This window comes from Podarcis pityusensis (genome assembly GCF_964106645.2).
Source record: "Podarcis pityusensis genome assembly, chromosome: 1".
Taxonomy (NCBI): domain Eukaryota; kingdom Metazoa; phylum Chordata; class Lepidosauria; order Squamata; family Lacertidae; genus Podarcis; species Podarcis pityusensis.
In genome coordinates, this window is record NC_138028.1 from 9,384,418 (window position 1) to 9,411,219 (window position 26,802).

Consider the following 26,802-nt stretch of genomic DNA (forward strand, 5'->3'; position numbering starts at 1 on the left):
CCTGCAACTGAAGTGTATATATCTGCAGATGACAGTTAATTTCTAGTGTCTAATTCTTTTCATTGGAAGTGGTCTTGCAAGTGCCTTTAGTTCACATGTCAAATTTACTTTGCCACCGTAAAGTTGCTGAAAGTATAGAGCAGTGATATAGGATTGGATGCCTTTAAGCTTCCGCAATTCATGAAGCTGGGGTCTGGCAGAAGGATACATATCTGCACATGTATATGTCTATTCAGAAGCAAGCGCCATTGTTTTCAGTAAGTTTGCTATGGGGTTGCAGCTTTGATCAGACAGGACAATTTCTGGACATCAAGAGCTGAAGAGGTTCTAGTATTGGAACAGAACTGAAACAACCTCCCACACTTGTTTAACCCAAACGTCACTCATAGTTAACTGCAAAGTTCTCCGTTTACCCCAGTTAAAATGATGGGGGTGAGGAGGAAATATTGTTGCTATTTGGGAATCAGAAATCTTTGCCAGGCTACTGAAAATCACATAGATCTACCAGTGGTTCCTAATTTACCTGCTGCCCAACGCTGCTGTAGACTGCACTGAAACCACGAAGACACAAGACACATTGGGTAGAATTCAATACCACGCTCTCCCAGACATTCATTTGCACAAACATTCCTGCTTCCCAAGGGGAACGCTTCTTTCCTTGCCATCCCATTTCTTTTGCAGTGCCTGCTTCATGGCATATGTTGAGATATTTGCTTAGGATGCTCTCCTATACTCACATAATTTTTTTTCTAAAAAAAAAACCCAATATTTTTCATCCAACCTGGGTCCTGGGATTCTATACCAAGAGCACCCAAATACCACACCAAGTAGGATTCAGCTAGCAAGCAATAATGCAAGTGAAGCTTTTATGTGCAGTGCGTCTTCTATCATCTGAACACATTTGTGTTTCAGCCCATTCTACTGTGAAACCACTGGAACAAACTGGAAGTGTGCCAAAAGCTATGGAATTCTAGAATCACAAGTCACCTGGAACGTACATACCTCATTGGAGGACTGAGAAATCATGGAAGAAAACAGCATATTCCAAAATAGCGGGAGGAGATTGCTGGGTTTGTGCATGCTCCATGCTGCTGAGGCAGTATTACAGTTGCCAAACAAAAGTCTTCAACTTTGTAGCTGTTCCACACAATGACTAACATGAGGGATGTTGGCTCTAGTAGTAGCCAGTATTTTAATACTGAACATGCACATGCTTAGTCTGCACATAAGCAAATTCTGCAGCCCCTAAACTTTGCACAATATACAGTGGTACCTCGGATTAAGTACTTAATTCGTTCCGGAGGTCCGTTCTTAACCTGAAGCACCACTTTAGCTAATGGGGCCGCCTGCTGCCGCTGCACCGCCAGAGCACGATTTCTGTTCTGATCCTGAAGCAAAGTTCTTAACCTGAAGCACTATTTCTCGGTTAGCGGAGTCTGTAACCTGAAGCGTCTGTAACCTGAAGTGTGTGTAACCCGAGGTACCACTGTATTTTGATTTTGCTAGTTGGAAGAAGAGGCAAGGAGCTATCCTGGTCACTTGGTGATTATTATCTTTTTAAGAAAAGAAGAAAGCCACATTTTGTGCTATTGAATTTCAGTGTATGCATAATATAAGGGAATGCTATGCTCCAAGCAAACTAGTTCAGTGGTCTGTTGGTTTCTCCACCATGCCTGGCAATGTAGCCAGTTTTGGACATCTTCACACAAATCTCCCACACGTCAAACATAGGCTAGGAGTACAGGAAGTGTCCCTTAGAATTGGGGATACCTTTGCACATCAGAGCCCTGATTCAGTTTCAAGAAACAAGTGTCACATGCTTGTGTGCAACTCTGAATTTAACTATGCTATCTTAGCTTAAGTCTGCTTATACATAACTGACATTTTAAAGTGAATTCCTACACACAACCAAATATAATGTATGCTATATTGTATGATGTCTTTCTGATGTTAGGCTAATTCTTTGCATCTGGAATAGCTACCTTAATTAGTTTCAAGTAACTGGCAACTTAAAAGAAAATGTATGTACAGATTGCTGTGCTGACCAGGTCTCATCTCACCCCTTTACAATTTTTATAAAGCACAACACACTATCTCATATTTAATACATTGTAAAATGTAACGTATTGTTCTTTAAGAAACCGCAATCTGCCTGCTGACAATGTTATTTTGTATGTTTTAATCAGTTTCTTCTGTTCTTTCATTACTTCCCTTCCCAAATATACTATTGTCAGTCCATTAGAGAAGTTCAGTAGCAGAAATGAGAGCAAAGTTGCACTCTCTTCAGATTGACTAAGGCTGCAAGTTAACTTAACTCTACAAGCCAGCTATTTATGGCAGTTCCAAATAGTTTTACATTCTTGGCAATGATAAGGCAGCCCTCCATCTGTGTGGATTGGGTGGTCTGTCGCCAAACCATTTCCTTAAACAGGTGCAAAGGAGAATGGGGCTTACTATACTCTGCTTTTAATAGCTTGAAAGCGCATATGAAGGCAACACCCTGCTTTGATGATTCTGGAAAACCAGTATTCAGAGGTACACTATCACCAGCTGTGGAGGTTCTACATGGCTGTTAACCACTGATAGACAAGTTCTCAGAGAACAGGTCTAGCCTCCTTTAAAGCAATATTCTGAGCCACAATGTTTACCTGCCCAAATTCCTTCATCTATTCTATGCAACTATTAAAAGTACATGTAGAGTTGCCATATTTTGAAGAGCAGAAAAGAGGACACTATGACGGCCATTCAAAGCAAATAAACGTGTCTCAAGCGCATGGCAACCCGACCTAAGTGCACTCTACTACACCTCTAAAACCGATCTCTGATAACCCACTATTATACTTACCCGGGATGGCGAGAGAGAGAACCGGTTCTCTTAAGAGCGCTTTTTAAAAAATCCCCTCGCCTCCTACGCACCAGGTCGACCATACAAAACAATCCCTTAAGAAGGAGGCGTACGAGGAGGGAGACGCTCCCCAGATAGCTGCTCCCCATCCTTGCTGGCTGCCGTGGTGTGTGCCCTGCTGCGCCGGCTCCAGCTCAGAGCTGAGAGAGGATGCAGGAGGCGGATGCAAATGAGTCAAACGTCCCGGCCTCTCCCAGCCAATCGGGTCAGCCGGGCCACGCCCCCTATACGTGCGGTCCAGCACCCGAGACAGAGCCGCGGGCGTCTCCCGCCGCTCCCCTCCCTGCATCAGCGAAGAGGGTTCCTTGCTTGACTGCCCTCCTACGTGTGTTTTGGCATGTTGGACTCCGCCTGCATGCGATGGGATGGCAGAGAGGGGGGTGCGGAGTCACCGCTTGATGACCCTCCGTCAGGGCGCTCAGTCAGGATGCGTCCCCATCACTGAACGCAGCCCTGGGCATAGCGAGGGGGGCAGCTGCCCCTCCTAAATCAAGTAAATGAATAAAAATACTTAACTAAAAGTAGAAATAATCAGAATAGTTGGAACTTATTTTTAGGTTTTTTTAAAAAAAAAAGATGAAAAAAGGCGTGTTCTTTGTAATTTTGCAAAATATACTTGCTAACCACATTAAAGGTACTCCCTGACGTCAATTTTTTTATTTAGCTTCCTAGTTTCCAAACACTGAGGATTTTTCTGAGCACTTGGGGAGCAAAAGAAAGTCATTTAAAACAACTGTTGTTGAGACATTTCGTTCCGAATCTGCTAGACAGAGCCAGACAGAGGATGATGACGGGGGGGGTGTCATCTCCCCCCCCCCCGGCACACTTTACATGGGAGCAAGCAAAGAGAGATTATGTAAAATGCAGGAAGAGGCGAGTGAAATCAAGTGGCTGTTATTGTTGGGCCACTGTCCCTTTTGCCCCTAGGGACCAGCTCCCGTTCCTGTTTATGGAGGGAAAAATGTGTTAGCTAGTTTATTACAGAATCGACCCAAATAATTATTACACATGGATGATGGAGGGGAGGGGCAGAAAGGGCTGTGTCAATTCTCACGAACTGGAAACTCTGTGTCTAACTAATGTAGCCTTAATGAGTAATAGTATTTTTTTAATTTTTTGCAGACACATAATCCTGCTGATTCATTGTGATTAATAAAGATGGATGGGTCCCAGATTCAAACCCCCCCTTTATGAAACACTAGGGAGCTGCTGCCAGTCAGTGCCAGAAAATCTTGAGTAGATAGACCAGAGCAGATTATACTGAGCAGACTGACACTGTCTAAGGCAGCTTCCTATGTTCACTGTTGAATTCAATAGGAGTCACTTCTCTTTTTAATGTATTTTTTTATTAAATTTTCTGTTTTACAATTTCAAATAAACATTTTACATACTTTAAGATATCCAGTGACTTTCCTTCTTCTTTTTCCATGGTTCATTTTGCATATCTTACATCCCTGCATATTTTACAATAACTATTCCAATCGGTTTTCCACTATTACATCCATTAAAAATTATTTGCTCTGTTGAATTTATCTTAATGCTGCCAGCATTTTCAGCTGTACAGTTATTTTCCATATACTCAATAAACATTTTCCAATCTTCTTTAAACGTATGTTCTTCTTACTCTCTTATTCTTTATGTTAAATCTGCAAGTTGTGCATATTCTGTCAATTTAAGTTGCCAATCTTTAGTTGGGACCTCACTGACTTTCCATTTTTGGACTAACAAAATGCAGACTGCAGTTATTGCAGACATAAATAACCTTTTCTGACACCCGGGAATTTCAGTCTGGGTTATCCAGACTGGGGGTGCTGGTGGGGGGGAATAATTTAAAACATTTTGTTCAGTTCATTATAAATCATTTCCCAATACTTTTTTTTTCTTTTTACATGTCTACTACATGTGAAAGAATGTTCCCTCTACATCTTTACACTTCCAGCACTTATCTGATTATGTCTTGTGAATCTTAGCAAGCCTACTCGGAGTTAAATACCATCTATGAATCATTTTCAAATAGTTCTCTTTCAAAGAATAACATGCTGTAAATTTCAAGTCGCTTTTCCAAGGTTTCTCCCAGAGGCTGAAATCTATGTTGTGTCCTATATCTACTGCCCAGTGCATCATTGAGGCTTTAACTAGCTCGTCTTTTGTTTCCCATTCTAATAACAGGTTATACATTTTAGACAAAAGTTTGTGTTTGTTTTGCAGGAGTTCTTTTTTGAATTGTGAGCTTTGGTCATTCAAGGATTTAGCAGGATTTACTTTAGACACAGGATTGCACTATCAAATAACTAAGTGTAGAGCAAGTGTAGAGCAATCCTACATGTCTTGCCCTGCTCCCCACCCCCATGAGTGTGTGATCAATGGATTTTACTTCCTAGTGTTCAGGACTGCTGGCTAATGGCACTATCCTATGTCTCAGAAGAGCCCTGTAAGAAGTAAGCTCTGCACGACTGCCATTCTATGCAAACATGTCTGTATCCCATTCAACACAGTGAGGCTTACTTGCAAGTAAACCAGCACAGGATTATAGGGTCATCAAATCACATTTCCCATGGTAGTCCTTTACACAGAAAAGCAGCTTTTTTACTCGGTGTGCTCGACAGACATCTATTGATTTCGTTTTAGCAGAGGATTAAGTGTGGGTTTAACATGTTTGCATGCAGATCCAATGTTCAATTCGGTAGCTTTTTCGTGGGAGAGAAAAATACACTCAGACTGCAATCCTAACCATGTTAACTCACAAGTAAGTCCAGTTGAATTCAGTGGGGTAGTGAATTTAAAGGTAAGTGAGGTTAGGACTGCAGCCTAAATAAAGGAGATGGTTTACAAAGCGGTTTACAAAAAGCAAAAAACCAAGGAAATGAAGAAGAATTTACAACTGTACTTTACAACGCAGACGTTTACAAAGTTTGCGTGAGTTGTTAATTTGTTTTAAGTCTATTCTATTGTGGGTTTTAAAAAAAGTTTTCTGTATATTTAAATTATGGTTGTACGTTTTTCAGTGCTGACGTCATCCTTCATATATATATTTTTTGTAAAACCGCGTTGAGGTTTTCTCTGCAGTCAAGCGGCATGCAAATTTTGTGAAACAAAGAAATAAAAACACACAGGTTGATAAAACACCAAAAGCTCATTCGGCTAGTTATAGAGGCGGCTCTTTTATAAAAAAAGACAAGCAACCTTATTTGCAACTGCTACTGCCCGGCTCCCAACACCCTTTTAAACCATCGCCCAGAGGCGGGGCTAAGGAGCCTCAGACTCAACCAAAGAGCCGAAGTAGAAAGAGGCGGGAGTTCAGTGAAGGGGCGGAGCGAGCAGCTAAAACGTGGCTCTGATTGGCTGTAGTCGCCCACCTCCGCTTCCTCGAGCTCGACTCTTAAAAGGGCAACACGGACATAGCTAGCGCGTCTTCCTGGAGTTATTTCGAGAGCGGCGGCGGCAAGGTTAACCTTTCCGGTTCTCTCCCCGCGCCACAACAAGCGTGCAGCGCGCACGCGCAGTGGGGACGCCAGTGCTGAGAGGAGGCGGCGGCGGCGAGGGTGACCATGGCCGCCGGCTGGCCGGGCCTGAAGACGGACTGCGAGGCTCTGCTCAGCAGCTTCCAGCAGGCCGAGAGCGTCCGCTTCGAGGACTTCGCCTCGCTGTGGAGGGAGCTGCGCTTCCACACCATCTTCTAGTGAGCGGGGCCTCTGGGCATGGGCAGAGTGCCTGCACCCCTTGCCGCCCCTTCCAAGAAGTGGCTGGGCTGAAGCAATTGAGCTGAAAGTCCTGCAGTGCAGGCTGGGTGGGTGGGAAGAAGGGAAGGAAGGTCAGGTTTGGTCAGCTGCGAACGCTGCATTGCAAGGGTGGGGTGCCACAGGGTTCTGTCTTGGGCCCGGTCTTATTCAACATCTTTATCAACGACTTGGATGATGGACTCAAGGGCATCCTGATCAAATTTGCAGATGACACCAAACTGGGAGGGGTGGCTAACACCCCAGAGGACAGGATCACACTTCAAAACGACCTTGACAGATTAGAGAACTGGGCCAAAACAAACAAGATGAATTTTAACAGGGAGAAATGTAAAGTATTGCACTTGGGCAAAAAAAATGAGAGGCACAAATACAAGATGGGGGACACCTGGCTTGAGAGCAGTACATGTGAAAAGGATCTAGGAGTCTTGGTTGACCACAAACTTGACATGAGCCAACAGTGTGACGCGGCAGCTAAAAAAGCCAATGCAATTCTGGGCTGCATCAATAGGAGTATAGCATCTAGATCAAGGGAAGTAATAGTGCCACTGTATTCTGCTCTGGTCAGACCTCACCTGGAGTACTGTGTCCAGTTCTGGGCACCACAGTTCAAGAAGGACACTGACAAACTGGAACGTGTCCAGAGGAGGGCAACCAAAATGGTCAAAGGCCTGGAAACGATGCCTTATGAGGGAGTTGGGCTAAGGGAGCTGGGCATGTTTAGCCTGGAGAAGAGGAGGTTAAGGGGTGATATGATAGCCATGTTCAATTATATAAAAGGATGGCACATAGAGGAGGGAGAAAGGTTGTTTTCTGCTGCTCCAGAGAAGCGGACACGGAGCAATGGATCCAAACTACAAGAAAGAAGATTCCACCTAAACATTAGGAAGAACTTCCTGACAGTAAGAGCTGTTCGACAGTGGAATTTGCTGCCAAGGAGTGTGGTGGAGTCTCCTTCTTTGGAGGTCTTTAAGCAGAGGCTTGACAACCATATGTCGGGAGTGCTCTGATGGTGTTTCCTGCTTGGCAGGGGGTTGGACTCGATGGCCCTTGTGGTCTCTTCCAACTCTATGATTCTATGATTCTAAGGAGGGGTTGGGCTGGATGACCCTTGGGGGTCCCCTTCCAATCCTACATTCGGGCGGTATCCACAGGGGCAGCGGATCCCAGTGCAGATCTTTCGCCCCCGTCCTTGCCCTTAATGTAGATCAGGGTTCCCCAAACTTTTTTTTTTAAATAACTTTTTTATTCAAAATTAAAACGAAACATATTATCCAGAAACATATCATCCTTATTTCCCCTTCCTCTCCCTCCCTCCGCAGAACCCGCCCACCCCCACCTGCCGACTTCCCTCAGTTCCAGTCTTTGATTTCTCTAAAAATGCTGTTTTCTGCATGTTACACAGTTGTAGAGAGCATCAAACTATTTAGCTGATTATTATCAATAAAAAGTTTGTGAATGTTTATTCAAAACCAGGCAAGGAGTCCAGTTTGCTTTGTTGCGTCTTCAAATACTTTGCAAAGGGTTCCCATTCATCTTTAAAGTCACAGTTATCCTTGTCCCGTAGTTTGTATGTCAGTTTTGCCAGTTCTGCGTAGTCCATCAATTTTTCTTGCCATGATTCTTTAGTTGCAGTTCACTTTGGTCACTAACTGTGTTTTGTTTTTTACTACAGTTCCCATCATCCTTGACTACTGGTCCGGCAAGCTAGGGATGATGGGAGTTGTAGTCCAAAAAAACAGCTGGCGACTCAAGTTTGGAAGTACAGTGGTACCTCGGGTTACATGCGCTTTAGGTTACAGACTCCGCTAACCCAGAAATAGTACCTCGGGTTAAGAACTTTGCTTCAGGATGAGAACAGAAATTGTGCGGCTGCAGCGGGAGGCCCCATTAGCTAAAGTGGTGCCTCAGGTTAAGAACAGTTTCGGGTTAAGAACAGACCTCCAGAACGAATTAAGTTCTTAACCTGAGGTACCACTGTACTGGTGTAGATCTTCACTCCCCCCTCCACACTGGTTAGTCTCAGGTGCCAAAATACTTTGGGCCAGCCTTTCCTGTGGTTCTCACTGTCCCTGACCAGGAGCCAGCCAGTGGTGTGCTGCTCAGACGCTGATGCTGATGTTGTTGTTGTTATTATATCTATTTATACCCCGTTTACAAAAAAGAGTAAAACAATGCATTCTGAAAAAATTAACAAACCTACTTTGAAAACATACATTTTTAAAAACAAAACAAAACCCTAAAACGTTAACATTGTATTGCAGGATGTTGGACTAGATCAGGCATAGGCAAACTCAGCCCTCCAGATGTTTTGAGACTACAATTCCCATCATCCCTGACCACTGGTCCCGTTAGCTAGGGATGATGGGAGTTGTAGTCCCAAAACATCTGGAGGGCCAAGTTTGCCTATGCCTGGACTAGATGATGCTTGGGGGTCCCTTCCAACTCTACAGTTATGTGATTCTCAAGTTTAGTGGTAAGAACAGCCTTTCTCAACGTTGGACTACAACTCCCATCTTCCCAGACTACCGGTCCTGATAGCTAGGGATGATGGGAGTTGTAGGCCAAAAACATCTGGTGACCCAAGGTTGGGAAAGGCTGGGTTAGGAATGTCTGACTGGGACCTGGGAAACCACATTCAAATCCCCACTGGGCCATGAAGTTCACCGGGGGTGACTGTTCCCCAGGCAAGCCAACCTCACAGGGCTGTTGTGGGGATTAAAGGAGGAGGGCAGGGAAGGGGAATCATGTATTCTACCTTGAACTCCTTAGAAAAACGGGTAGGATGTAAAAGTATTATTAATATTATTATTGTTATTTACATTTTTATACCACCCTTCATCCATAGATCCCAGGGTGGCTCACAACATTGAAATACAAGGTAAAAACACAAAATACATTATAAAAACAGGAAAAAGAACAAAACAAACCACTAACCACCCCCCAAGCAATGCTATGTTTTATTTCATTTATATCATTTTATTTTAGTTTTATTTGTTAGTTTTATTTATTTATTTCAACGCTTAACGATATAAAACCTCAAAGTGGTTTACAGTTAAATAGAGAAAAATTCACCAGCCTACTTTAAAACGTACAAAATTTAAAAATACTAGAACGGATTAAAATGGTCTCAACTTTCTAAGCATCTGATTTTGGTCTAGGGCTTTTAGAACAAGGCTGGGCAACCTGGGGCAACCTGCTTAAACCCTTGAGCACTGACCCTCCTCTTCTGTCATCATTGATGTAGTATTTTCTTGACGTATAACTGGTGGGATTGACAAATGCCATGCTGTATCTTTTCTTTTTTCATCCTAGTGGTAAAATAAGGACTCCGGAGCAGATAAAGTTCACCAAGGAAGCTTTGGCGTTGGTTTGGCCGTACTTCTTTCCTCCCTACACCTTCCAGATCCGAGTTGGTGCCCTTTATCTTCTGTATGGATTGTACAATACACAGTTGTGCCAACCAAAGCAAAAGGTATAAATCCTGCTTGCATTTGCTTACAGGCTTTTAATAGGTGCTTTTAGGTTGTGTTTTTCTGACTTGAATTTGAAGACGTGCATGTGTTGGTTTCTTCAGATCAGGGTCGCGCTCAAAGACTGGGCTGAAGTCATGAAATTCCAACAGGAACTGTTAGATGCTCAGCATTACGACGCTGCCTATGTCTTCCGGAAGCTTCGGATGGACAGAGCATTCCATTTCACAGCAATGCCTAAATTTGTGAGTTAGTGGAATGATATTAGCAAAATCGTTCAGGCATCATCCCCATGTACGTGGGTGTCACCTTCCGAGCCCCTCCCCCCCGCATGCATAAGCAAAAATCGCGTAAGTGGGGAGCGCCCTCTAAAAAGCCTCTAAGCCAGCCTTTCTCAACCTGTGGGTCCCCAGAGGTTGTTGAACTACAACTCCCATCACCCCTAGCTAGCAAGGCCAGAGCTCAGGGATGATGGGAGTTGTAGTCCAACAACATCTGGGGACCCACAGGTTGAGAACCGCTGCTCTAAGCCATGGATAGGCAAACTAAGGCCCGGCGGCCGGATCCGGCTCATTCGCTTTCCAAATCCAGCGTGTGGACAGTCCGGGAATCAGCGTGTTTTTACATGAGTAGAATGTGTCCTTTTATTTAAAATGCACCTCTGGGTTATTTGTGGGGCATAGGAATTCGTTCATTCCCCCCCCCCCCCAATATAGTCCAGCCCCCCACAAGGTCTGAGGGACAGTGGACCAGCTCCCTGCTGACAAAGTTTGCAGACCCTTGCTGAAAGCGCCCATTTCCCCCCTGCTCTTCTGTTCTCCCTCCCTACAACTCTCTATCCAACTAGAGTCAAAGCTCTGGAACTGGATTTAGGATGCAGCAGCGCTTGCTTATGGGTAGGCAAACTAAGGTCCGGGGGCCGGATCTGGCCCAATCGCCTTCTAAATCTGGTTCGCAGGCGGTCTGGGAATCAGCGTATTTTTACATGAGTAGAATGTGTACTTTTATCTCTGTGTTATTTGTGGGGCATAGGAATTCGTTCTCACCCCCCCCCAAAAAAATATAGTCCGGCCTCCCACAAAGACTGAGGGACAGTGGACCGGCTCCCTGCTGAAAAAGTTTGCTGACCCTTGTGCTAGCTGCTAGGCAGGGAGGCTGAGCAGTCTACAAAGCCCCCCTGCCCTTCTGGGTTTCTTCAGGGCTTCCTCTACAGTTTCTACAGTTATATCAAAAATTACTGGTTTGGTTATACTATTAGAAATACATAGACAGATATTTATGAAATTATTGTGAGGTTTAATAAGTTAAAAAAGCCAATGCAATTCTGGGCTGCATCAATAGGAGTATAGCATCTAGATCAAGAGAAGTAATAGTGCCACTGTATTCTGCTCTGGTCAGACCTCACCTGGAGTACTGTGTCCAGTTCTGGGCACCACAGTTCAAGAAGGACACTGACAAACTGGAACGCGTCCAGAGGAGGGCAACCAAAATGGTCAAAGGCCTGGAAACGATGCCTTATGAGGAACGGCTAAGGGAGCTGGGCATGTTTAGCCTGGAGAAGAGGAGGTTAAGGGGTGATATGATAGCCATGTTCAAATATATAAAAGGATGTCAGATAGAGGAGGGAGAAAGGTTGTTTTCTGCTGCTCCAGAGAAGCGGACACGGAGCAATGGATCCAAACTACAAGAAAGAAGATTCCACCTAAACATTAGGAAGAACTTCCTGACAGTAAGAGCTGTTTGACAGTGGAATTTGCTGCCAAGGAGTGTGGTGGAGTCTCCTTCTTTGGAGGTCTTTAAGCAGAGGCTTGACAACCATATGTCAGGAGTGCTCTGATGGTGTTTCCTGCTTGGCAGGGGGTTGGACTCGATGGCCCTTGTGGTCTCTTCCAGCTCTATGATTCTATGAACTGTTTATATTTGGTCAACTTTTCTGCTGTACTGTATTGGAAGGAGAAAAACAATAATTTTCTTCATAACAATTTAAACAATTTATTTAACTAAAACAATAACATTATAGCATATGTATCAATAACTGATGTGGTCAAACTTTTTTTTAAAAAAAACCTTAGACTGAGTTTTAGCACACATGAAAAACTTAAAACCGATCCTTATTTCCTGATGAATAGCCTTTGGACTATAATGTAACTTAAATAGAAAACTATAGAAAGATTTTTCCTCCAAAAGCATTTTGTTTTAAAAATCCAATTTAAATCAAAAAAATCCGATTTAAATTTTAAAAAATCCATTTTTTTTACTTTTTATTTTAAAAATATTTGATTTTTATCCACCCTGGGGTCAGGGATTCCACTGACAGGGCGGTTACATGCCTAGGTTTCTTACCTTCTTGAAATCTCAGTGGCATTTCACTTTCGTTTGCTCATCCAGTTTCCCCTTCCGCTTTTATCCTGACACAACCACCTCTTTCTAGCTTTCCTTTAGGACTAAGAAGAACATGCAGGAGAAGACGGAGACCAGGAGCGAGTTCAGGGATCCGGACGACCGAGTTGCAATGCTTAAGCCGGATGACTTCTTAGAGGTGGAGTACGCATCATGCTCTTAATATTTCTGATGTTTCTGCTGCAGCATCTTTCAGGTGGCCTAGCCTGCCCATTTAGCAATGTCGCCCTGTTCCAGGGGCCATTCTGTCCCTTCATGTACAGACAGTGATGCCACAACCACATGGAAGGTGTAACAAATTTAAATACCACCCGCAAACCCTCCTATGTGTTGGAGTTGCAAAGAATGACTTTTATTTGAATTGCATTTCTGATTAATACATACGCATGCTCAGGAACAGGAAGCGCAACTCTTAGTTTTCCTGTTGAATCTCTCAGTCCTAGGAAAAGCCCAATCTAGCATTTTTGTGTGTGTGTGTTCTGTGAATGTGGTACAGACACAACCTTCTCAATTTCATATTCATACTTAGGCGCTTAGGGATATACAAAGGGCCGACTTGCCCCTCTCTCCTCATTTGAATGTCCTTCCTTTCATTTCATATTTTACTTCAATATTATTGTAGCATCATAACTGTGCTTCAGCTAACCATGGTTGTCCTTGTAACTGAAGCCAACTGGGGTTTGAAGAACCCACTCGGATATACTGGAATGGATTGGAGATCATTGTTACATCTGCTCCAGGCTGCTGGTAATGGAGAATGCTGAGAAAAGCGCCATTCATTACAACTAATACAGTCGTACCTATTTCTCCCCTGCTCTCCCTCCCTACAACTCTCTCTCCAACTAGAGTCGGAGCTCTGGAAGTGGTTTTAGGATGCATTGCAAAGCAGTAGCTACTGCTGCTTCAATACCACATGCGCTAGTTCATGGGTAGGCAGACTAAGGCCTGCGGGCCAGATCTGGTCCAATCGCCTTCTAAATCCGGCCTGCAGGCGGTCTGGGAATCAAGAGTATTTTTATATGAGTAGAATGCGTCCTTTTATTTAAAATGCATCTCTGGGTTATTTGTGGGGCATAGGAACCCATTCTTTTCAAAATATAGTCTGGCCCCCACAAGGTCTGAGGGACAGTGGACCGGCCGCCTGCTGAAAAAGTTTGCTGACCCCTGCGCTAGCTGCTAGACGGGGAGGCTGAGCAGTCTAAACAAAGCCCCCCTGCCCTACTGGGTTTCTTCAGGGCTTCCTCTGCCCTCAGTCCTTTTCAGGCTCCAGGGAGGGTCTCCTGGCGAGCCACAAGGACTCTCCAGCTCTCTCCTGCCTTTTCCTGGTTTGCAGCTACCTCGGAAGTCGAACAGAATCCGTCCCAGAAGTCCGTTCAACTTCTGAAAATGTTCCAACAACCAAGGCGCGGCTTCCGATTGGCTGCAGCCGCTTCCTGCAGCCAATCAGAACCCGTGGAACCCGCATCGGATGTTCGGCTTCCAAAGAACATTCGCAAACTGGAACACTCACTTCCGGGTTTGCGGCATTCGGGAGCCAAAGCGTTCGAGTCGCAAGGCGTTCGGGATCCAAGGCACGCCTGTACTATTATTAGGAGGCAGTTTTTGCAAATTCCACCTTTCTCTCACGGCCCTCAATGCCACCTTCCCTACTCCCACTAAATGCTGTCCCAATGGTTTCCCCAACCCTTGGATCAGATTTGGGGATGGGGGTAGGGGCTGCAGAAGGAAGAGGGAATGATAGAAAATTGCCTCCCAGCACCCCTTCCTGGAAGTCTCCACTGGATCAAAGAGCTTCTATGAATGGTTACAATTGGGGAAAAAACTAATGGCTAAATTGCTTTGATCTGAAAGCCAGTTAAATTTATCTTTTAATCTACTTCATGACGATACCTAATGGGTGCTTATTTTTAAATGTTTATTACAAATATTGTGTGTTTTAAATTTTATTTTCCCCCTCTGATTTTTTTTTGGGGGGGGGTTATTGGGTTGTTCTTGTTTTTATTTTGATTATGTATTTTGTGTTTTTTGTATTGGGATTTTTATCTTGTGAACTGCCCTGAGACCTGTGGGTATATAAATTTAATCAAGAATAGTAATAGTAATAATAATAATATTACTCATTTCATTTCCATACTGCTTTATATTTCAAAGAGAAGTCTAAGAGAGATCTAAGAAATCTAAGAGAAAATCTCAATGTGTTTTAAAACACAGTAAAATATCAAATAAAACAATCCAGAATAAAACATGAGTGAAGAAAGTCTTATGATGATGATGATTTATTAAATTTATATACCACCCTATACCTGGAGGTTCCAGGGCAGTTCACAAAACAAAATAAAAATATAAAACCACAATATATATAATCAAAATAAAAAACAACACCCCAATAACACCCCCAACCCCCACATTTAAAAAGTGCATAGAATGTGAATCAGATCAACCAAAGGCCTGGTTAAAAAGGAACGTTTGCCTGGAGCCTAAGGTGTATAATGAAGGTGCTAGGCTAATTTCCCGGGGGGGGGGGGGAGAGAGCATTCTGTTGCAATCTTTCAAAGTCTTCAGTGGTTAAGTTTCACTTTGGCTTCCAAAGCTTTCCTGCCGGTCAATATATTTATTTACATTTTAAGGAAGCGAAGAACATTCACGACCACTACCAAAAGATGAAGTGCCTGATCTCTGAGGACCAGTCCCAGCCGGACAAGGCTCTTAATCTGATAAAAGACGACTTCATAGACAATTTCAAGAACATCATTTTGGAGCATCAAGAGTGGCAGAAAAACAAAGCGGTAGTTGGCTTCGTTTTTTGTTTGCTAGTGTGCTGTTGAAGCTTGTGTGGGTGATTGGAAAGCCATTTCTCACGTTGCAGCTCGTGCTGCGCTTTTTAAAGTGTCCAGCCTATCCTAACCCAAAGCCTTAAGTAGTTTAGGGTCAAACGCAGGTCTGTGCAGAACAGAGAGCTGAACTGAGGAGATTTGCCTTTTAGTTGTTGGCTTTTGCACATTATTTCCCTCTGTTTCTGTGGAATCCTGACGCATTGATGATGCAAGAGCAACACAGATTGGAGGGATCTCGCTGTGGAGTGCCAAACAGTATAAATTTCTGTTGTGTTTGGGTGGCATCTAATAATAATAATAATGATGATAAATTTTTATTTATACCCCGCCCTTCCCGGTTCAGAAAACCGGGCTCAGGGCAGCTAACAACAAATTTAAAACACTTAATTGATGCAACAGAAAACAGCATAAAATACAGTATAAAACGTGAATAACAATAAATTCATAATTCAAAAATCAATTTGGGGGGAAAACCCATCCAATAAACATTAGATCTAGAAGCTAATGGGGACAATATAGGGGTGTGTGAATTGCACACGCAAAGGCAATCTTTGTGCTGTGTCTTGTTGTGGGGAGCAAAGAATGGGTAGATCTAGAGAGCTCCACTTGGGCCTACAGCTGCCATTGTTGCATGATGCTTGTGTAAACAGGACAAGAGAACAGCCTGTTTTACAAGCAGATGAGAGAGCCAGTTCATTGGTCATATGTGAATAGCCAAGACACCTATGCAGAACAGATGAGGGGGCACGTTCTGTCTGTATTAAATTTGATGCACAGTGCTCATTGCACGTCACGCTTCCTTGGATCTCTAGAGTACCTTGCTTTAGCCCTTTGCTTCCCAAAGTGGGCAGTATTACCCCCTGGGGAGCAGTGGGTTTACCTAGGGGGGCACTAAGCAGTGTGTGTGTGGGGGGAACTTGTTGGAAATGTAAATGACTATCAGACTTTGAAAAGCTTGTATAGTGGTACCTCGGGTTACATACGCTTCAGGTTACAGACTCCGCTAACCCAGAAATATTACCTTGGGTTAAGAACTTTGCTTCAGGATGAGAACAGAAATTGTGCTCTGGTGGCGCAGCAGCAGCAGGAGGCCCCATTAGCTAAAGTGGTGCTTCAGGTTAAGAACAGTTTTAGGTTAAGAACAGACCTCCAGAACGAAGTACTTAACCCGAGGTACCACTGTATCACTGTATACAGTGCCGTTGAATTCATTAAACTAGTTCTAAAAAGGAATGAATGAATAAACTTATACCCCGCCCATCTGGCTGGGTTTCCCCAGCCACTCTGAGCGGCTCCCAACAGAATATTAAAAACATGGTAAAACATTAAAAACTTCCTTAAACAGGGTTGTCTTCAGATGTCTTCTCAAAGTCAGATAGTTGTTTATTTTTTGACATCTGATGGGAGAGCGTTCCACAGGACGGGTGTGAGAAGGCCCTCTACCTGGTTCCCTGTAACCTCACTTCTCGCAGCGAGGGAACCACCAGAAGGCCCTTGGCGCTGGATATCAGTGTCCGGGCAGAACGATGGGGGTGCAGACGCTCCTTCAGGTATACTGGATTTTAATTGGGTTTTAATAAGTGTGCAATTAATTGTTACAGATTTGAATTTTATTGTGCTATTCGTAGAATTGTAGAGTTGAAAGGGACTTCTGGTCCAACCCTCCGCAATGCAAGGATTATTATCCGCAGTGGGTCGTGCAAACCGTTGTTCTGAATAACGCCTTTCATAGGGTAGGGTAGGGAAGGGAGGGGAGCACTTGGTTCATGGAACCAAGGGGCCAGTGGGAGCCGCTGTTCTAGACCAAGGCCTCCATATTTCAGTCTTCATCCCTGTGGAATGTCTTGCCCTTTCCAGGAGCCGGCCTTGGCCACTGTGGGCGAAGAAGGGACGAATGAAAAGGAGGGTCCTTCGCAAGGGACAGAGGTAAGGAAATACCGTATTTTTCCATGTCTAAGACGCCCCCCGTGTATAAGACGACCCTTATTTTTTTGAACCCAAAATTAAGAAAATGAAACCCTAAAATAGAAGTGAAAATCTGGATGATTGGCAGCAGCAAGTTGTTAATCTTTTTTGGGGGGTGATCGCCCTCAAAGTTTCCATCATGAGATGCATGCAGTTTGCCGTGGTGCAGAAGCAAAGGCAGCGACTGGGGGGGGGGGGCACCACACGCTTCCCCTTGGTTGCAGCTGCTGCTGCGGGCAAGCAGGCGCCCAAGCAGGATGCCAAGGAAGAGCCGGGGGAAGGCAGCGACCACTCTGCATCAGGCCATGCCGTCGAGCAAACTGAGCTGAGGAAGGTGGTGAGCGGGCTGGAGGCAGGGTGGGAGTTTGGGAAGGGAAGAGGGAAAGAAGGGCAAGGAGAGGTAGCTGAGGCAGCTGTCAGCAGTGGCGGCGGCATCTGTTCTCAATCCGGTGGTTGAGCCAGTCGCCAGCCAGCAGCCCGGGGGTGGGGCGGGGAGAAAGGGGGGACAGCAGCAGGAGGGACCGCCTCAGCCCGCCCAAGCCAAAATCCTGAACATATGCTTAAATCTTTTTAAAATTCCCCCAGATGCCCATGTTCAGTGTTCAAGACGACCCCCAATTTTCGTCTTATACACGGAAAAATACGGTCCTTATTGTGCTTCCTGGAATCTCAGGGCAAAAGAGTCAGGTGTAGGAACTGTGCCATTGTCTAGGCCTGGGCGAGGCAATGCTAAAAGTCTTTTCTTTTCCAGGGATTTGAAAGAGCCAGAGCGTTAGCCGACATCAAATCCAAATCTTACTCTGCAGTTGTTCAAGTAAGTGTGAAGGGAATATCAGGAAATTCTCCTCCATCGCAATAATGGGTTCTAAGTTAAAATATATGACTCTCCTTAGTACCTTCTTTACTTTTCTGTATGATGCAAAGTTATATATCTCTTAATACTCCTTGTTGTTCTGATTTATTTTATTGATGCATGTATTGAGGATATGTTAATGCAGTATAAATTATAATATATATTAGTTGCCTATGACACGGAACAGACTGTGTTATTGAGTTAAAGATGAGATGAAAAAATGATCCAAGTTCTGGAATTTGAAAAGCTCACAGTCTTTCACAGGTTAGTCCTAAGAAGTACCAATTGTAGCTAGTTGGGTCCAACAGTTTTGCACAATATCGTGCACTGATATTGAAATATGAGTGCACTGTTATATTAAAAAGTGATTTTTATTTTTTTAAAAAATCACCTATGTAAGTTAAGTGCATTGATCAGTGGCCAACTAGCAAACTTGCAGCACTGGAAGATCAGAATTTAAAATGCAACAGGGAGAACTCAGTGACTGAGGGCAAGCTAGACTAGATATCTGCAATTGGATTTCTGACATCTTTTTCTGAAGCTTAAAAACAGCCATGGGGAGAAGGGGCAAATTAGATTAGGGTTGTGATGAGGGATTTAACAATTTTAACACTGCTCCCTTGAAGCACCAATAAGAGATCCATGATTTCATGCGACAGTGAAATTGCTGTTGTATAATACTAGTGGGTAATAGAATCCGGATTCCCCCCCCCCCTTTGTGTGTTATGAGTCCATGCCTACCCTGTGCCAAGGGGTTGAATTCCTAACTTTCCTTCATGATCATTCTGTTAATGAATATGGCATATGACAACATTACAGGGGGCAGAATTAAGCAGTGGCAAGATCCAAGCAGTTCATTTGATTGTCTCTCCCCCCTTCCCCATGCACACTACTAAAATTTTGTTTTCCTTCTTGCTTAATTTACTTCTCTGGCTTATTTCTTTTTTTAAAAAAAACCCCAAATGTTTTAGGCTTCCAAATCAAGACGGCACCGCCAAGTTAAGCTGGAGTCTTCCGAATCAACAGATCGTGGGAAATCCAAATCGCCAAGGGCTAAGAAAGCCAGCAAAAGTTTGCAGCCGAGGAGGAAGAAAGAAACTCTGAAAAGCAGAGGTAGGGAAACACTTTTCCAAAACAGAAGTGTGTTTGTGTGTGTCGGGCAGGGGAGAGGGGGTTGTAATTCTCTGCTCTCACATAACACATGTTCACTCCTGAAATTGGTGCAGTTGCTATACAGGCCTCCATGAACAGCTCCTGGGAAGGGTCATCCTTTGATAAGAGCATCTTTTGACTGGTTGCCATAGGGGAGGGGATGTGAGTCTCTTGTGTGTGCGCCTGCCGCTGTCTCCTTCAGCCCATTGTGCTTCTGATGATCTTGTGGATATTATGGGGTGGCCCACTGGCAGTCACCTTGAACAGGCTTTATCTAATTTTCAGGGAATTTTTTACTTAATTTTGTTGCCTTTTTATTATCTTTTATGCAAACCACTTACTTTTACTATGCTAAGCGTTATAACGCCTCCCCCACCCTCTCAAACTTTGCAAATGCTTATAAAAGGCCATGGCTCTGGGGTACAGCATATTTTGCATGCAAAAAGTCTCGGGTTTAGTCTCTAGCTAGGGCTGGGAATGTCCCATCTGAAATCCCAGCGAACCACTGTGTAGTCAATACTGCGCTAGATGGGGCCCAGTGGCCTGAATCTATATGAGACAGCTTCCTACGTTCGTAAATATACAAATGGTTGGTCCAAGATACTTGCAGGGGGAAGAAAGAACCGTGTTCATCTTCCTCTTTAACAGAAGATCGGAAGAGAATTCAATCGGCTGCAGCCATGCAAGCAATTAGCAGAATATAGTGAGAGTATCCTGTATTTTTTTTTAAAAGCTGTTTTTAATTTTTAGAATTACAGTTTGATATTCCCGTATTATTGTAACTCAACCTCGTTCCACGCCCTCTTCATTAGCACACGACCTACGAAATACATTGCCCAACAACCGTTCTCGTTACGATTCCAGATCAGTTTGTATTTGTTCATACGAGTCCTCAAAGGAAGCCACCTTTCTCTACAGTCGTTTTTCCTATTGCTTTCCCCTTCCTGCCTTCCTTTGTTCCGCAAGTTTCTCTGTTAAGTGCTGAAGTCCGCACTTTCCTCCTCCATTAGTGAATATGGAGATGTCTTGGATCTGTCCATTTTGGTGCTGGCAGTGGCATCACTGAGACAAAAGGTTATTAGGCGCTGACCATCTTTTTGTTCCCCACAAAATACCATCAGTACAGAGATGCTCTGCAGAGTCTTTTGCATTATTAGGCTCCTTTTGTTAAAAACCCGCGTCCTGAAAGAGTTTAACCGCATCTGCAAAACTGACCGGCAAGGACATACTGTACTTTTCCGTGCATTGTTGTTGTTTAGTCGTTTAGTCGTGTCCGACTCTTCGCGACCCCATGGACCAGAGCAGGCCAGGCACTTCTGTCTTCCACTGCCTCCTGCAGTTTGGTCAAACTCATGCTGGTAGCTTTGAGAACACTGTCCAATCATCTCGTCCTCTGTCGTCCCCTTCTCCTTGTGCCCTCCATCTTTCCCAACATCAGGGTCTCTTCCAGGGAGTCTTCTGTTCTCATGAGGTGGCCACAGTCTTGGAGCCTCAGCTTCAGGATCTGTCCTTCCAGTGAGCACTCAGGGCTGATTTCCTTCAGAATGGAGAGGTTTGATCTTCTTGCAGTCCATGGGACTCTCAAGAGTCTCCTCCAGCACCATAACTCAAAAGCATCAATTCTTCGGCGTTTAGCCTTCTTTATGGTTCAGCTCTCACTTCCATACATCACTACTGGGAAAACCATAGCTTTAACTATATGGACCTTTGTCGGCAAGGTGATGTCTCTGCCATGGTAAAAAGTGGGGGTTGTGCATAGGGTGGACGTTTGACTTGTTGCTGCTGTGGCTGTCAGCAGCTATGTGCGTGCGTGTTATTGGTTGCTGCGTCAATGGGTGGTGTTGATTGGCTGACACTCTGGCAGTTGGGCGGGCGATTGGCAGCTTCTGCTGGCGATGGGACAGACGGGAGGCGGAATTTTGGCAATCCCCCCCCCCCAAAACAAAGCTCAACAACCCTGGGAAATCCTCCTCAAAAAAAAAAAGCTCAACATCCCCCCATTTTCTTAAATTTGAGTCCTGAAAAATAAGCAACGTCTTATACATGGGGGTGTCTTATAGACAGAAAAGTACGGTAGCTATGGCTCTGAAATGGAAACCAGTTCCTTTTCAAGATTGGTGTTGCCTTTGCAGGGACGTTGCAGTTGACAGAGGAGCAGAATGCTGGGACCCTGAGTATGCCTGTGATTGCAGAGGATGAAGAAGAAGAAGATACTGACCATCCTAGTGACGAAGGTACATTGGAGGGTGTCCTTGTTGTGCAAGCAAACTTCCCTCTTCTCTTTTTTTTAAATAGTTTTTTATTCATACTTTTCAAATTTATACATTTCATTAATTTTACAATCCATTTAACATTTCAAAATTTGTCTTCCTTCCCCCTCTTTCTGCGGTTCCTTAAATTTATTTTTCATATCTTCTGCATATCCGAATTCATTTAATTTACTCATTTAATTATCTACCATAAATATCTACTCTTCCAAAACTGCAGGTTATTACAATAATCCTGCCAATGTTTTTTCTGTTTACAATTTATCTGTAAATGTTCAATAAACCATTTCCATTCTTTTATAAAGTGTTTGTTATCTTGATTTCTTCTTCTGTCAAGTTTCGCCATTTCTGCTTATTTCATAAGTTTTTGTATCCATTCTTCCTTTACTGGGACTTCCACTTCTTTCCATTTTGGGGCAAGTAACATTCTTGTTGCTGTAGTAGCATGCATAAATAAATTTCTATACAATTTAGGTAGTTCTGTCCCTATAATTCCCAAATTATTCCCCAACAATTCCTTGTTGCGGGAAGTCATACAAACTAACCTTCCTCTTCTCACCATTTCTTCCTAAAAACGTTACTGAGAAATGTTTCTTGTTCAGGCTTGGCTTTCTTAAATCCTTTTCCTTTTGCGATTTCTTGGACGATGGCCACTTTTCCCTTCTCTTGTTTGCCAGACTTCATGCCCAGCAAGAGGAAGCGAGCTCGTTGAGAGGAGAATCCAAACGGTGTGAATTGGCTTTGCCTGAAGGGAACGTGCCTCCGGCTAGCGGACGAGGCTGTCCAGGTGGCCTGAAGACACGCTGCAAACTGCACACGCCCCTGTTCTCATTTCAAGAAGGCAGGAAGACCCTCTATGGAAAGCTCAAAGTGAAGAAAACTTGTTCTGTGTCGTGCAATAGTTTGATGTGCTGAACAGGGAATTTCATGCCCCTGGGACTTACGAATGCTGAGAAACGGTTCTCAGGTTTAGCATTGTATATAAAATTATATTGTATTACTCATATCTTAAAATAAAGTTTTGGTTTTAAAAAACTCCCCACATTCATTAAATGAAAGAGTATAGATTATACTCGTTCTGGTGGAACGCTCTGTCACAAGAGACTAGGGCCCTGTGGGACTTGATATCTTTCCACAGGGCCTGCAAGACAGAGTTGTTCCACCAGGCCTTTGGCCAAGGCACAGTCTGACCCCCTCCTTTGGTAATCCTCACAGAACTCTAGCCCAATGGTTGCCATTAATTTGATTCTGAATTGATTTTAGAATGAATTGATTTTAGAATGTTTTATTGTTTTACTGTTGTTAGCCGCTCTGAGCCTGGCTTCGGCTGGGGAGGGCGGGATATAAATAAAATTTAGTATTATTATTATTATTATTATTATTATTATTATTATTACTTATACCCTGGCCATCTGACTGGGTTGCCCCCAGATTTCAGCATAATAAAAACACAACGAAACATCAAACATAAAAAACGTCCTGATAACAGGCTGCCTTCAGATGTCTTCGGGGAGTTGTGTGGTTGTTTTACATCTGATGGGAGGGCGTTCCACAGGGCGGGCACCACTATTGCATTCTGCCTTATGCTTCACAATTTTTTTCCATTTCATTTGCATCCCACCTTTTCCAAGGAGCTGCAGTTGGCATACATGGTTCTCCTCTCTCGTCATATAATCCCCACAACAAGCCTGTGAGGTAGGCCAGGACTGCTGCCTTAGATACTTCAGATACGCCGAATTAAACATAAATTACCAAATACGGAGTTTGGCCTGTTCGTAAAGACAGTTTTCCAGTCCACCTTCATCTAGAAAGAACTCGCTGTTCTTTTATTTTTCTCCTACTATGCAGCTTTCGATGCCTCGGCTGTTTTGTACTATTTTTCTAGGCAGCAACATCTTGACTGCTTAATAGCACATTGCACAGTGAAGCCCTTTCGATACTTGCCTGCAAAATAATGAGGAGCAGCGGTGTGTAAGGAATCTTTAAAATTATGTTCTTCCTCTTTTTGGACCCCTTCCAGATGACCTGTTTATTGAACACATGCCCCAATTTTCTTGCTTATGCAGAGATTAGATTATTTGCTGAGCATTGCCTCTGACATGTTTTGCAGGGCAGTTTGCACAGCAAGGAGCATTTATCCTCATCTGCTTCCAAGGTGTTTACATCTCTTTCCACTAGTCATTTGTTCATCCCACGCTTCTCAAAACATTTCTCAGTCACTTTCCAAACAGCAAAAAGTCAGTTCTTTAAAAAAGTGAATTTGTTGTACTGGTGTGACAGAGCCCTTTAATTGCAAAAAAACCCCTAAAGTTCTGTATGCATTTGAATACCTCCTGCAAAGACATTGACAGTCTGCAAGCCACCCTTTTATTGTCCGTTTGAACACCTGTGTTTCAGTCATTTTGACGAAGCAAGTTAAGCAAACTGAATTGTTAATATGGACTAGATACAAGCCCAAGTGCTTCTGAAACTAATGTTAAAAATTTGATCAGAAACCTGCTTCCTTTGTACTGCTGTGTTTTTCTTTCTTCCTGGATGGCATGAGTGATTTTTGCTTTGGGTTGGTTTGATTTAATATTTGTATTCTGCTTTCCCAGCTCAAAGTGCCTTGCAGTAATAATGATAACATTAAAAATGAGCAAACAACAACAACAACTTCTTATTTCTTATACTCCGTCCATCTAACTGGGTTGTCCTCTGGGTGGCTTCCAACAAAAGTACAGGAAAAACAACATTAAACATTAAAAACTTCCTAAAACAGGGTTGCCTTCAGATTTCTATGAAAAATTATGGAGTTTATTTCCTTGATATCTGATGGGAGGGCATTCCAGAGAATGGGTGCCACTGCTGAGAAGGCCCTCTGCCAGTTCCGTGTAGCCTCACTTTTCTGCAGTGAGGGAACCGCCAGTAAACCCTTGGACTTTGGTGTCTGGGCTGAACAATGGAGGTGGAGATGCTCCTTTGGGTATACAGGGCCAAGGCCATTTAGGACTTTAAAGGTCAGCACCAACACTTTGAATTGTGCTTGGAAACGTACCAGGAGTGAGTGTAGGTTTTTTAAACACAACAGTGTAGAAATAAGGCACAAGGCAAACAAATTCCTCCAACAATTAATGCAATTCAGAACAAGCTCAGTGATTCAAATAGCTGCTGAGCACCAGTCCTTGTGCCAGTTGGCAGTCTGGGAAGGGGCTTCTTCACTCACCACACTCCCAGGCCACAAGATCTTCCCTACTTTTTAGTCTTGACTTCTTTTTTTCACCCTCAGAGGAAACAGGTCAATCACTTCTCTCGCTTGTTTTCTGAGAGTTGGGCCAACAGGTTGCAAAGAGGCAGGTGGTCTAGATCCCAAAAGTGTTTGGGCCCCTGCCTCCTTGGTTTCATAAGCTCCTCTTCTGAGCCCCCCACCTCATACAAAGCATTGCTCACGGTAGTGGCTTACACAATCCACTAAGGAAGGTGGCAACACAATGAAATCCAAAGCTAACAATATAGGCTGGAATAGTTCCTTCGGTAGAGCATGAGACACTCCATCTCAAAGGTTCAAGCTCCATGCATGGAGGTAGCCAGGGGGTGCAGCTGCTCCCCTCACTAAATGAAGCAAATGAAAATTGACCAATTGCATCACAGATAACTGTTCTGCCCCTCCCAATCCTGTGGGAGGGCAGGCTTCATTTCGGGAAGGGGGGGCAGAACCTCTGTTAAGTATTTTTATCGATTTACTTGATGGGGGGCAGCTGCCCCCTTGGCTACACCCAGGGCCCCATGTTGGGCAGAATATTTCTGCATTGTAGGGCGTTGGACTAGAATTCAGTGGTTCCTAAACTTGGGTCTCCAGCCGTTTTTGAACTACAGTTCCCATCATCCCTGACTACTGGTCCTGCTAGCTAGGGATGGTGGGGGTTGTAGTCTGAAAACAGCTGGAGACCCAAGTTTGGGAAACAGCGCACTAGATTATCCTTCCATCTCTGCAGTTCTATGAATTAATTGCACGTTTAATTCAAAATCCTATTCAAACTAGACCGGCTCCATGTCCTTGCCTGATTTCAGAAATAAGAACATGAGAATAACCTTCTGGGTCACAGTGGCCAAGCAGGTGCAACAAGAAACCAGGAATACAGACCATGAGCCCAAGAGCCACACGCCTGGTTTCCAACAACTGGTACCCAAAATCATCACTGCCTCCAGCTGCAGAGACGCAGCACCATAGCCATAATGACAAGTAGTAGCCCCAAGCCGTCCAAGTTGGCGGCCATCCCTGCCCAAGGCGTGCGTCTTTGTGCCTTAGCGGCGGCGCACTCTGCACGCCCTCAGAGGCGCTCTCGCGTAGGGAGACTCATGGGTCTGAGGCAGCAGCCCTCGTTCCCCCGAAGCCTCTGGCCGTCCGCAGCGAGGCGCACGTGCCGGAGGCGCCCCCACCCCGGGGCTGCGCGGCGCGGCGCGTGCGTAAAAGCGCCCGTGCGCCCTTCCTTCCTCGCCTGGGACGCGCGCTGCATGCAGGCACCGGCCGAAGGAAGCGGCTGCCTCTCCGCCCTCCGGCCCGACGGACAGCCAGGCAGCCGCTGCAAGGTGGAAGACCGCGAGGCCCAGGAGGGGCCGCCGCCCGCTTGCCAAAGCGAGCATCTCTTGCTGGCAGCTGCGAGGATGGCGACCGACAGTAAGTGCGCTCCTGGGGGGGTCCCTGCAAAACGGGGGGGGGGGGCGGCGGCTCTTGTTTTTGCAGGCTTGGACGCGGGATCCCTGCTCCCTTGCTAGACGCGCGGGTCTCTCTGTGATCTCCCCCTCCTCCAGTTTCCTTGCGAGATGCACGAGCCTCGCGCGCTTCCGCGGAACCTTCCTCCTCCTTCTCCATCCTCTCCTGCTGGCTTCGCTGCGAGGCCCACCTGAGCCATCGCTCTCGCCTCCTGCCCTCTTCCCCGTTGCCTGCGCCTCTCTGCAGTGAGCCGAGCGGGGCTGCTGCCGTTGCTGCATCGGGAGCCTTCCTCTAGGAGCTCTCGGCCCGGGCTGGGGGCTGCAGCTGAATCCAGAGGCTTTAGGCAAGGTCCCCCCACATTCCAAATCCTTATCCCCTATGTTGCTGTGTGGGGCTCTGGCATAATATGTGCCGTGCCGAGGTCTATGGGGCCATGGGCTGGGGGTGTGACTGCAAGAAGCTGGGGCGAGGCGGTGTCGTCGTTCCCCCGAGGGTTTTGTGCATCTTGTATTGGTTGTTTATA

The 26,802-nt window shown here is 44.7% G+C and overlaps 2 protein-coding genes and 1 long non-coding RNA gene across 4 annotated transcripts in view; all 3 read left to right on the top strand.

Moving 5' to 3' along the window:
* Positions 1-6,408: 6,408 nt before the first annotated feature.
* On the top strand, positions 6,409-22,955 carry SNAPC1 (small nuclear RNA activating complex polypeptide 1). The gene is made up of 10 exons (XM_080991934.1): positions 6,409-6,584; positions 9,958-10,117; positions 10,220-10,360; positions 12,547-12,654; positions 15,143-15,301; positions 17,207-17,275; positions 18,066-18,128; positions 19,139-19,280; positions 21,452-21,553; positions 22,264-22,955. The coding sequence occupies exons 1-10, from the start codon at positions 6,454-6,456 to the stop codon at positions 22,296-22,298; spliced, it is 1,110 nt and encodes a 369-aa protein (XP_080848060.1). The 5' UTR covers positions 6,409-6,453; the 3' UTR covers positions 22,299-22,955.
* On the top strand, positions 18,136-19,107 carry LOC308470659. Its single transcript, XR_013982512.1, has 2 exons — positions 18,136-18,836; positions 19,021-19,107. It is a non-coding gene; the product is annotated as an uncharacterized lncRNA (long non-coding RNA).
* A 3,069-nt stretch (positions 22,956-26,024) lies between the features above and the next one.
* Positions 26,025-26,802, top strand: part of SYT16 (synaptotagmin 16) — a 103,763-nt gene continuing 102,985 nt past the window's right edge. The window contains exon 1 of one of the 2 annotated variants that reach the window (XM_080978243.1): positions 26,025-26,243. In XM_080978243.1, the coding sequence (XP_080834369.1) occupies positions 26,081-26,243 (163 nt within the window). In that variant the 5' untranslated portion in view covers positions 26,025-26,080. The remainder of the gene's footprint in view (positions 26,244-26,802) is intronic. The other variant, XM_080978244.1, reaches the window with a different exon arrangement.